At 48.4% G+C, this 13020-nt stretch overlaps 1 protein-coding gene across 1 annotated transcript in view; it reads left to right on the forward strand.

Annotated features, from left to right (window-relative positions):
- The window catches only part of LOC111873536 (M-phase inducer phosphatase), a 58994-nt gene that overhangs the window by 16878 nt on the left and 29096 nt on the right, over nucleotides 1-13020 (forward strand). Inside the window, exon 3 of the mRNA XM_023868325.2 lies at nucleotides 876-912. Coding sequence (XP_023724093.1) covers nucleotides 876-912 — 37 coding nt within the window. The remainder of the gene's footprint in view (nucleotides 1-875; nucleotides 913-13020) is intronic.

The raw sequence follows: 13020 nt of genomic DNA on the forward strand, positions 1-13020 counted from the left end.
ATACGCCTTAATGGCATAATGCTTAATGAGTTAAGCACAGGAACAACTTTACCTTTTTACCTTTACGGAAATGGTATCCGTGTCGAGCACAAAGCTGTTCTTTTGACATCCATTTTGAACATCAGAAACCTAATATAATAATAATAGTAATAATAATAATAATGATATGTAAAGGTATCCCTGTAACAGGCATTGGAGGCCCATAGGTTTGTGAGACGTCGATGCTCCCATGTTTTCTAGACAGTGGGCTCACAGATGGCGGTCAGCTTTACACCCCGGCCGCCCTTTAACCCCAGTAAGATTCCTGGTACTCATTTCTGTTAAAGGGTCTGGGTCGACCCTAGGGACACAGCGCGGCTGGAAGGATCAGGTCAATTGAAAAATCCAGTGACCTCACCGGGATCCCAAACGTCAGAAAGTAAACGAAACTTTTGTGGTAGGTTTCCTGTCCTGTGGGATAGCTGTCAGTACAGTGACTAGGCTACGGGGCGCACAACAGAGGAATCGGGGTTCGATAGCCGATTTTTCCGTTCTTCACAGTATCGAAGGCCGGATTCCAGCCCAGTGGTACCGCATGGGGGAAGCGAGACATTTGTCCCCACCCCCTGGATAATAGAAATGAATATTGAAGAGAAGACCACTACTCCACGTATTGAAGGCATTTCCTCAGAGAATCCGTAGAGAGCGCCAGGACTGGCTGAACTGCAACTTTGTTAGGAACTTGTCTGGTTGTCTGGTGCCCTCCCCACCGGTACTAGGCGGAGGGTGTGAGATCGCGGTCGCGCGCATGCGTCCTGTGTCTGGAACTTGCGTGTGGATGCTGAAATAGTGTGTTGGACCAGAGTTTCTGATGAGTTGTTCTTCATTTGTTTCAGATGTAATGGACGCAGATTCGCCTTCTTCGGAAAATCGGTGAGTTCAAGAAATCAGTTTCTCTGTTGAGTGAAATACCATTTCCTGTAGGGACTTCTGAACACACTGTAGCAGTGCTCCTCGAGCCCCTCCTGAACAAGCGTTACGTCGTCGTTAAAAATGTATTAGATTCTGTTTTCAGCTTAGGATGTGAGCCCAAAATAATCATATCCTGACCGAGATGTTCCGTTGTTTTTCCCAGTCCCTCCAGGTACATCTGCCCCCTCTCCCTACGGCTACATGGAAGAGGAGAGAGCGTTTCCACGCATTTTCTAAGTGATGTTGCGCCACCCACCAATTCCAAGAGATCAGGAGTGGCTTAAACGCAAATTTGTAAACGAGTTTTTGCTGTCTCCCCTTGGATAACTGACGGCCCCCACCCCGGAAAATAGCCCTGGAGAGGCCCGTGAATTTGTTGAGTAAATGAGCGACTATCAGCTGCTTAAAAAAGACTCTGCTGTTTGGAGTCTAGTTAGTTTCTTTGGGTGGGGTGAGACAGTCCACTTGGTGCGTCGACCAGTAACTGGCGAATTGTACCAGCCCCAGATGTTAGATGAGTATGGACCAGTCTGTGGGATGAGAATTGGCAGGGGAAACCGAAGTACTAGGAGAAAACCTGCCCCAGTGCCGCTTTGTCCACCACAAATCCCACATGACCCGGCCTGGGCTCGAACCCGGGCCGCCGGCGACTAACCGCCTGAGTTAGGGCACGGCCTAGTATGGAGCGCCTTACGTTATGTTGCACCCTGTTCCCAAACCCACACGTAGCGATGTGCCCCCGTACAGAGCAGCTGGGAGTACAGGCAGGCTTACTTCAGTCGTCATCTGCTTAGAGAACAGACGGCATGTTCGTTTTGCCAAAGTTTTCCTAACGAATTATTGCCACAGTTCGTTTTTAATATTTTTTCCGGATATTTTAAGGGGGTTGGTTGGAACCCAAAATTCCGTTCGATGTAAGGTTCTTCATGCATCGCCGAGAACTCGTATGTCTTTATTCCGCAATTCTGTGTCGAGTCTTCGAACTTTCTAAATCAGTAGAATCCGAAGTTTCTACCTGCGCCCAAAAAAGTCTTTCATGGTCTGGGGGTTGGTTCTGGTAACGGTTGGCATTCCAGAGCTGGTCTTCCCGCCACCTGTTGCCCGGGGGATGATGAGGGTGGGAACCTTGAGGAGTCATTTACTACGGCTGGGTGGCTAGCCTCGCGTTCATTCATGTGAGTTTTAAGCAATAGGCCCCTTCTCACAATATCCTTCTCCACTCTTCAGTTCCTGAGCATTGTCCTAATGCATTTGAAGCAGGTTTACTTCTCTGGACATGGCAGCAGGACCCTTTGTGTCCTGGAAACCTTGAATGTGACAGTAGACGCCATGCCTGTCGTGGATAAAGTCTTCAAAATTTTCTGCAACATATGCGAGATGTGATCTGACTGATGAGTATGAACATGGGCAGCCTTGTGGAATATGCCGGCCGTAACCAACGTTTCGTTGGAGTCTGCTGCTTCCATCTTCAGGTCTTATTTCCAGAAGATGGAGGCCGCAAGTTTTCTGGAACGGTAAGGATCTGCAAGGCTACACGGTGTCATCCAAGAAAACAGTCCTTATGATGTCCCTCAAGAGTTACTTCCGTTTCGGAGGAATCCACTACCTCCTTCCTCAAGTTTCTGATGTGTCTTGAAGGTTCCACAGAAATGTTAGTAAGCATCTGCCAGACTACACGGCATCACATGCCAGAAAATATCTTAATGCTATCCTTCAGGGATTCCCTGGACTATCCTGTTTCGTATTTGTTGCAATTCTGCCCAGTTCTAAGATGGCTGACGTGTTCCATTAGCTGGAACAGAAATTTGAAATAAATGTTGGGGTTACGGACTAAGCTGGCGACTGTGTCCAGGACGGTCGCTGGGACGCATAAGAGGACGTGAAAGGAAACCCTACAGAAGTGGGTGGTGTAAGGGTAGGACTGTGGCCTTGTAATAAAAGCTGATGACTTTTTGTGTGGCTGTTCCCGCGGCAAGGACAAGCGTACTGGTGGATAGCCACAAATCATTTGACTTGGCGTGCAGAAAGTGGAGGTATGGCACCACGAACTCATATCCTCAGCGCTGGATGGAGTCTAGCTGTCAGCTGCACGCTGCAGCTTCTGTGTGGGTTGGCCTTGTCCTGTAGTTCTTAACGAGATATATTGTTCATGGCTTGGGAATGAATACATTATTTGCAATTTTGCAATGCACACCACTGTGGGATTGAAAGGGTTGGTGCGTGTTGTGTGTACTAGGTAAGGTAAAGCTATCCCTGTAACAGGCCGTGAGGCCCATAGGGTTGTGAGACGTCGAGGCTCCCACATTTTCTAGACAATCGGCCCACAGATGGCGGTGAGGTTGTAAGCCTTGCGCATCTGCCGTCCTTTACTCCCCAAGAATATTCCTGGTACTCATTTCCGTTAGAGGCTGAGTCGGCCCCAGGGCCATAGTGCGGCTGGAAGGATTAGATCAATTGAAAAATCCATTGACCTCATCGGGAATCGAAGTTGGACGTGAGGCTCTGATGGCGGTGACTGTTATCTGGTATGTGACGCCGTGTAGGGAGGTTGGAGTTTTGAGTGGATTCATGTGGCTGAGGTGGGAACCGGCGGAGGGCTGTTGTGAGCACTGTAACGAACCTCCACGTGCTCTGGAGGCTAGCTGTGGGACGGGACGTGTGGATGAATGAGGACGGCCCCACTGCGGCTGCAGGTATCCCGCACCTGCCGAGCCCCGAGCCGCGGTTTCTCGTCCCCTGTTGCACCTACACCGGTTACGCGCGTGAGGATCAAACTGTCATCTGCGGAATGTGACGCCGACATCATCGTCGTTTCGGAGTAACATAGTACGTCATCTGTACTTACTCTGCTAGACCACACGGCGTCACGTCCCCCAAGACGAGAGTCTTGAAGAGTGTTAGGTAGGCCGCACACCGATATGCTTCAAGACACAATGTCTGCGACATGACGCAAAGAAAGGAGCACAGTTGAAACGAATGAGATTATGAAAACCGCCGCACACCGGTCTGAGTCACGATGCTGACGTAAGCTTCATGCTGACCAATCACGAACGAAGTAAGACTGCCTCTTTTGTTTCATGTCTTGATGTGTGCCTTGACGCAGTTGGTGTGCGGCCGCCCTGGATATAACGCCGTGTCTGGTAAGATTTTACTTACGTTTGCTGCTACGTTTCTGGAGATGGAGAGAGTACGTCCCGAAACGTCGATAACCTTCTGCCATCAGGTTACATGGCTTCAGATCGTGCATCTCGCAATGTACAGGCTCACCGCGAGTGAAGCGCAGACATATTGAGGGTGTTTGAGGTGAGGCGCCCAGTAACAGTATGCGCGGAGGTAAAGTGGCCGGGGCGTGAAGTTGTTCGCTCACCTGTATCTAACGTCGGAAAGAAAGAATGTGTGAAGTTCTGCCTCCACGCTCCCTATACGCGTTCCCAGCAATACGATTGCCTCAGTGAGGCCGAACTGGGCTTCCCGCCTGTTTGTTCTGGTTTTCTGCTTGGTGACTCGTTGGCCAAAAGGTGGAGGTGATGCGTTCCTCCGACCTACTTACCGCATGCTGCTGGGGGTCATTTGCATGATGTATTGTTTGACCCTGAAGCTGGAGGCGATATTGTCCTTCGAAAGGTCGGGTCTCCGAACCACTTGCCTTCTGCTTCTGCTGGTTTGTTGTATTGGCCTACCGGCCCTGAAGATGTAGCCGATATATTCTTGCGAAACTTCGGCGTGTCTCCAGACTATATGGAGTTACAACCTAGTCGATCGGTTAAATTCCTGCTGGCCCTCGCCAGCACAATCATTCATGGCTTCAGATCTCGTCGAAATCGTTGACCAAGATTTTTGTTCTCTGCTAGACATGTGCGTGTTTCGAAATGGGGCCTCATCTTCGACGAGGGAGGTGTCGGGTCTTTCTGTGTAGGCGCTACGTTGGTTGCACAGTTGTACCTGAGTTCCGTCTGGTAAATTGCTGCTGGTCCTCGCCAGCACTGTTATTCTTTGTTCCAAGTTCTGTGGGACTCATGACTAGATGTATCAGATTCGAGACCCCCCCCCCAACCTGGAGGAGCAGGTCTCTGTATTTATATCCCCTAGTGACGGTTTGACCCAGCTATAATCCCCAGGTACCGGGTTCGCTTTCCGTCGCCTCCTACGACTCGCAGAGCTACGGCGGAGGTATTCTAACCCGCCTCCACGCCGGGGCGGGCGGTTACAGCTGTTCATTAGTAGAAGCAATAACTGCGTGGGGGGCTGTGTGGACTGAATTGGTCCTTGCGACTGCAACTTTTACCCACAAGTGCATCTCTACCTGTTGTCTGCGCTGTACTGCTTATCTCTGTCAGAAGGAGCGACCTTTATCAGTATTCTTACCTGGGTGTAGCCAGGGGCAGCCTTTCAGCATTTCACTCACTGGCTATTTTCTTTCTTCCATACATTTTTTGTGCGCGCTAAACAATTTTGCTCCTGGGGCGGGTACATATTTGCGTGGGAGGGTTGAGAACGGAAACCGCCACTCCCTTTCATAACTCTTGGATAACAGTGCCTTATTTTCTGAAGGAATGGTTACAAAGTAAAGTTTTTGCTTCATACATTTATGTGCGCTTTTATAAAATGTATGGGCGAAAAAATGTAGCACGAATGGGAGAAGTAGTTACTATAGGATTCTGACGATGGTGTATAACACACTGATATGTTGGGTTTTTGGACTTTATCCATCGTCCTGGTTTTTAAGATAACAAATAAAAAAACACGACGTTTCGGAAACTGGATCTGTTTCCGTCCTCAGGTGAAGGAAANGAATGGGAGAGTTCTACTTCAAAACCTCAAGTCATAAGATCCCTTCTGAGACGTAGATAAGAAAGTAAAGCTGTCCCTGTAACAGGCCGTGGAGGCCCCGAGGGTTGTGAGATGTTGAGGTTCCCACATTCTCTAGACAGTCGGCTCACAGATGGCGGTGAGGTCAGCTTTACGCGCCGGCCGCCCTTTACCCCACAGGAAGATTCCTGGTACTCATTTCTGTTAAAGGCTGAGTCGACCCCAGGGCTACAGTGCGGCTGGAAGGATTAGGCTAATTGAAAAATCCAGTGACCCCATTGGGAATCGAACCAGCGACTTTCTGGCTTGTAGCGTAGTGCTTCAACCAACTGCGCCACCGCTCGGGGGACAATATTTTAAAGTGTATAAAACAGGGTGAGATGGTTTGTACTGCATACGTGGTTCAGAATAACGGAGTAGGGCTGTTGTGTACATGGCAATGAACTCGGGTATTCTTGAGCACTAGTCTCATACGATGGATCCAACGGCGGTAGTTGGGAGACCCTGCGCTGGAACAGACATGCAACTGCTTCATTGTGCTCACGCAGTTACATAACGTACGGGCTCAACTCTCGGTTTCAGTTTGTGCTGGAACCCGCAACTGAGGCTTTACAAATGAAATGTGTTTGTAAGTTTAACACGGAACTGAATCTTATGTGCGTGTCCTTGAGTTTTCAAATATAGGAGTGCCAAGTTTCGAAAATATTCACCTGTTCAAAAAAAAATCTGGATCTGACATCTGTTGGCGTCTTATATGAAGTAGAGTCGGCAGTCATTTGAGGGGACACTTCTCCCCCGAATTTGAAGTTCTCATATAACTTTAATATCGTAGCACCCGTTGATAATTCAACGGGAAGTCTGGCCATTTGCCTGCAACATGTTAAATTTAAGATTCTTACAGAAGTGGTTATGAACAGTTCCATCTTAGGGATATAACGCCATGTAGTTGTGTTTCGGAGGAATATGTCGCCTCCATATTCAGGTTGGAAAGATAAGCCAAGCAAGAAACCAGCGTGACAGCAGGGTGGCAAGCAGAGCGTTATATCCTGTTTCCTTGAAGTAGCAGACAGAGAAAATCTGTCGCTTGGAAGAGCCAGAAAGTAAATTGGTTGTCTTGAAAACGGTCAGAGCCCCTTGACCAGTATGTGACGAGCTACACAACAGCGAACAAGACTTTCCCCTGCCGTGGGCGATGTCCGTATAAACACATAAACTTCTCTGCTAGAGCGGGGTAAGGAAGGGGAAGCTGTGCTTTGTACATGCCGTGCGTCTAGACTTGGTCCATTGGCTGGGGGAGCAGCAGCCGTAATGTTCTCGTTTGTTCCCCCAGAAATATATGCCACTTCTGCACGTTCTGCTGCTAATGAGGTTCCTTTTTAAGTCTGCACATTTTCTTTAGAAACTTACGTTTAAATTTGGCGCCATGCTACAAGCCTGACGGTCGCTGGTTAGATTCCCGATGAGGTCATTATATTTTTCAATTGACCTAGTCCGTCCAGCCGCACTATGGCCCTGGGGTCGACTCAGTCTCTAACGGAAATGAGTACCAGGAATCTTCCTGGGGTAAAGCGCGGCCGGCTCGTAAGGCTGACAACCTCACCTCCGTCTCTGTGAGCCGATTGTCTAGAAAACGTGGGATCCTCGACGTCTCACAACCCAATGGGCCTCCACGGCCTGTTACAGGGATAGCTTCTTTTATGTTAAAATGTACATAAGCTTAATTTATGTAGTCTTCCCTTGTTCATAATAATAATAATAATGTTAGCAGCAGCAGAGATATCTTCGTAGCCAGCTGAATCCAATTCGCGCGAAATAACAGCTGCCCCCAAAGTACATGATCGCTCAAAGGTTCTGAAGTGCGTAACACATATTTCCGCCCCACATTTTTATTTGTGGTTATCTTTGCGGTCATGTGTCACTATTGGTCATGGAGTGTAAACACTGCTTCCAAGTTAGGTCTTATCTTATCACTGTTTGTATTATTAAGCATTTCAGTAAGCAGGCAGGGGTCGCCAAACGGACTCAACTTCGGAGCCGCGCAAACAGACGTGGGATCGATCGGCTGGCGCGGGCTCTCCTTGCGAGGGCGTGGGGGTCTTTACGTTTAATTAATTTGTAAAGTAAGGGATGGACCATTATTATCTTCCGCGAGCCGTGCTGACGTTTCAGAGGAGACGTCCAACTCCGTGGACCTGAGTGCTTGAGAATCTAATATCCGCTCACCTACCCAAGCAATAGGCTTTCTTTTATGGAACCCGAGGGTTCATTACCGCCTTGACAAGAGCCCGCCACTGATCCCTATCCTGAGCTGGATCAATCCAGTCTACGCCCTCGCCATTCTCTTGTTAACAGCGTGGAGGCCCATAGGCTTGTGAGACGTCGAGGTTCCCACATTTTCTCTACAGTCGGCTCAGTCACCCATAATCGTGACAGTATTTTTGGATACTGACGGCGTGGTTAAAATAAATCATAGATACACATCGCAGAAGACTGTAGGTCTACTAACGCTAAAGTAGCTAGGTAGAAGTTCACAGACGTTTCGGAGGGCTGTACTGCCCCCATCTTCAGGTTAGCTTGTCACCTACTTGTATCACGGCGTGATAACCCTCGCCGCTGTGAACACAGTGCCGACCTAATGAGAGGTGTGTTACAGAACAGTTACGTCATGTGACTGTAAACACAGGCGCGTGTGTGGAAGCCAGGCTGAGCACGTAACATTTGTGTGCGTTGCATCCGCGGGGGTCATTGGCCGCCTCTCGCATCGGAGCGCTTCCCGCGCAGTGGATGCTGTGCTGGACCTAGCTCCCTTGGTGTGCCCTGTGTGACAGCAGCTGCCTGTACACATTACTGTCTGGTCGTATCGCTGTGAGACGATGATGATTCTGGGATGTGACGCCGTGTAGTTTGGTGTACCGTTATCAACGTTTCGGAGGAACATGGTTACTCTTCTACCGACTGTGTGAAAGAGGAACAAAAATGGGGGATGTGCCAAGCCGACAGCCCCGGAACGTCAATTTTCGATCATAGAAGTTATCCAGGACCTGTGCAGTGCTTACTAGCCTGGGTGTTGGCGAACGAATTTTTGTTGATTCGCGTTAGATATTAGCTTGTGTTTTGTGGACGGTTGTGGGCAAAGATCGAAGAATTGTGATTTTGTGGTTAACCGACTGAGTCATGGTTATTTTACGTCTGGCGGTTTGCCTGCATTCACTTTGTCTTGGCGACAAGCCCATCGAGACTCACGACCAGTATTTTATTTTCCAAATTAATACCTACAGTCGTAGTCCTTATGTAAAATCCTCTCTGACGAAAGGATGGTTCTGTCGTTTACATTTGCTGCTGGCCCTCTCCAGCCTATTCCTTCTCAGGTCCGAGTCCCGCGAGACTCACGACCACAGTTTACTATCCCAGATTTGAGACTCCCCAACCTGGAAGGCCAGGTCCCCGTATTTATATCCCCCAGGAACAGAGTAGCTCGGCTATACTCCCAGGCACTGGGCTCCCTTTTCGTCGCCTCTTACGACTCGCAGGGCTACGGTGGAGGTATTCGAACCCGCCTCCACAGAAGAACTACTTTCCGTTATGTTTTTTTCAGAATGAAACAGATAGTTCCGCCTGTACCCTGCATACCTCGGAGAGCAGCGATACCGCCCTGTTCCTCTCTGCGTAATCACATTCAGACTTACCGCTGCAGAGTCGGAAAGTTGTACCTCCAGCCGTCTGGTGACTAGCTGTGGGCTCGAGGACCGAGGAATCGGGGATCGTTTCCCGACAGCGGCAAGATATTCTCCTCTCCAAAACAACCAGGCCGGCAGTGGAGCCCCCCACCCCCTGTGCAGCTTACACCGGGGGCACATTTCTCCGTTTAAAGGGCGTAAACCTCACCCTTACTTCGCCCAGTTATGAGGTTAATGCATGGAGCTATACCTCCACTCCCCTATACGCCTTAATGCCGTGCTGCTTAATTAAACCTTGAAATAACTAGCGTTTGCTTAAATGCTCATCGCTTCAAAATGTCTCAAAGAAGAGCTGTAAAGAGTACAGTTAGATGTACGCACAGTTTTGTGTTGAGCCCACTCATTTGCTGCGCGTCGAGCTGTTTCTGAGAAAGTTCTCAAAGTTTTGAGCTCTCTGTAAAATAGAGTTTAAGTTTTCCACCCATACGAACGCTGATTAAAACACGTTCAGCACCTAGTTCAGTAAATGTAAGAACATACGGACGGACAAACTCCTCCTTGGGTTGCATGCAGGTCGCCTAGCAACCAAGCCCCTCCCCTCCATCTGTCTCTCTGTTGCGAAAACCCTTCTCAGTTTCCTCTGTGTGGCACTTTCCTAACTTGTTTCTTCCATCTTTATCTTGGTCAACCGGTATAACGCATCTGACTTATGTTCGGGAGGTCGAGACACCGGCTACACTGACCGAGGGCTATCGAGGTTTTCCTCAAAGCCCCCACATAAATGGCGGGATAGTGCTTCAAATTAGGTCAGGACAGCTTCCTTTTAATCGTAAAATTCGATGCTGCACCGTCCCAGTCGTTAAATAAGCCACAGAGAAGCAAATAAATAGGAAATGTATTCCCCCCTCGTGAGAAACGCAGACCGTGGGCTCCTGTTGATAAAGTCTCATATCAGTTTTCCCACTGCGATGCGCCCGCCAGCTGGAACTAGTATTTTGGGGGGAGCGAAAAGAGGGGGGGGGGATACATCTGCAATAGGCGCACACAGAAGTCTCACGAAGTTCCCAGCATACATTGCCGTGTCCGGGCATCAGCTTCCTTGTTATTTAATTGCAAGATCAGAACTGGACACTTGCTGTCTCGACACCAAAATGCAGGGCGAGATCAGGACATGAAGGTAGCTAACAGATGCGGCACAGTTCAGATATTTGGGAACGACGATAACAAATCAAAATTCGATTCAAGTGGAAACCAATAGGAGATTCAATACTGGTAATGCTTGCTGCCATTCAGTCCAGAACCTTTTGTCTTCTCGTCTGCTGTCCAAAAACATAAAAATTAGAATATACAAAACTGTAATCTTGCCTGTGGTTCTGTATGGGTGTGAAACTTGATCTCTGACATTAAGAGAGGAACATATACTGAGGGTATTGGGGAAAATATTTGGACCGAAGAGAGATGAAGTGACAGGAGGTTGGAGAAGAGGAGCTTCATAACTTGTACTCTTCTCCAAGTTTAATTAGAATGATCAAGTCAAGGAGGATGAGGTGGGCAGGGCATTAGCACGAATGTGGGAGAAGAGGAATGCGCAAAGGGTATTGGTGAAAAAGCCAGAAGGAAAGAGACAACTCGGAAGTCGAAGACGTAGGTGGTTGGATAATATTAAAACGAATCTTAGAGAGATAGGATTGGGTGGTATGGACTGGATTGATCTGGCTCAGGGTAAGGACCAATGGAGGGCTCTTGTGAACACGGTAATGAACCTTCGGGTTCCATAAAATGTTGGGAAGTTGTGAGCAGCTGCACAACTGTCAGCCCCACGAAGCTTCTTACCACGGAGTCACGGGTTCAGCCCCGGGCGACTTCATGTGAGACCACGTGGTGGACGAAGTGGCTCTGGAGCAGGGCGTTCTCCTAGTTTCGGTTTTGTTGCCATGAAACAGCACACCTTGAGAGTGGCTTCACGAGAAGTGGCAGTTTGTGTGTGATCCCGGCAGAGGTGTCCCAGTTACAGACCTGAGCAGTGCTGAAAGCACGTGGAGTCTAAGATTTAGGGGCAAACCAGGAATGGATGTCAACATTTTCTTTTAGTTTTGCAAGAAATGATGACGTCGGTAGTAGAGAAAAGAAGTCCCTGGTGTTAGCACGAATGACGAACAGCGCGTGTAACGAGGTGATGTTAATGCGCGTTTGTGTATGACGTGTGTACTGCAGTACTCCAATAAACTGACACAAACATTTTATTCATTAAAAGAAACGGGAGGTACTGCGCACTTGAGAAGATGCCGTAGTTCTGAAGTAGTGTTTGCATTTAATATTATGGCACGCAGTAGCGTAGTTGGCTGAGGTACAACGCTACAAGCCCGAAGGTCGTCGGTTCGATTCCCGATGAAGTCACTGGATTTTTAAATTTACTTATTCCTTCCAGCCATACAACGGCCTTGGGGTCGACTCAGCCTCTGACGGAAATGAGTACCAGGAATCTTCCTGAGGGTAAAGGTCGGCCGCCGCTTAAGGCTGACACCCTCACCGCCATCTGTGAGCCGATTGTCCAGAAAATGTGGGAGCCTCGACGGCCTGTTACAGGGATAGCTTTACCCAGTAATCACCGTTCCGCCGTACCGACCTATCACCTCCCGCTAAGGCGTTCCGTAACAATTATCACGCAGTGCATTATCATATCCTCGGGCTTTAAGTCTGTGCCTACACGTATCTGCTGTGTGTTGTGTTGGTTTTGTCTTAGTATTGATTTATTTATGGACGTTTCCAGTGCCTGCTGCTAGGCGTGGCATGCAGCACGCATTGAATACTTGAGCGGTTGGGAGAATGAGGGTGGGGGACGACATCTCGCCCCTGTCTGGCGTCTGCACTTCTTTTTCAAGTCCTCATGGCGTCATGCAGAAATGTGGGTCTCTTTGTCGCCACCAGAATTGCCGTACTGTTTGGAAAGGTTCTGGCTGTAAACAGCTTTTTGTTTTACACCATTCGAAACGATTCTTCCCTGGTGTTATGAGGATGGAAGGAACAGATTCGGCCGAAGCGTTCGTACCAAACTAAGCATAATCATCTCGACAGCGGTATAGGCCTTCAGTTCGAATTTCGGCTGCGTCGATCATGGTTTTCCTCAGTCATTGTATGCAAATCCCGTTATTGTACTTCGATTACGTCAGGAGCGCCCCCTTTGAGATCTGTGCCAGTTTTACAGAGCGTACAGTATCATAAAACACTGACAAAACTAATGAACACCATATATGAAAGTGGAGAGTGGCCCAAGGACTTTACAGAAGTTACAATGATTGCCCTAAAGAAAAAGACAAAAGCTACAAAATGCAGCGACCATCGCACAATAAGTCTTATTGCACATACAGCAAAGATAATAGCAAAGATACTTAAAAGAAGAATTGAAAGGAAAATAGAGGATGTACTTGGAGAAGATCAGTTTGGATTTAGAAGAGGAAAAGGAACCAGGGATGCAATTGGGATGATGAGAATTATAGCGGAACGAACTTTGGAGATAGATGAAGAACTGTGTGTTTGCTTCATAGACTGGCAGAAGGCATTTGACCGGGTAAACTGGACCAAA

Source organism: Cryptotermes secundus, unplaced genomic scaffold, assembly GCF_002891405.2.
Source record: "Cryptotermes secundus unplaced genomic scaffold, Csec_1.0 scaffold395, whole genome shotgun sequence".
In the NCBI taxonomy this organism is placed as follows: Eukaryota; Metazoa; Arthropoda; class Insecta; order Blattodea; family Kalotermitidae; genus Cryptotermes; species Cryptotermes secundus.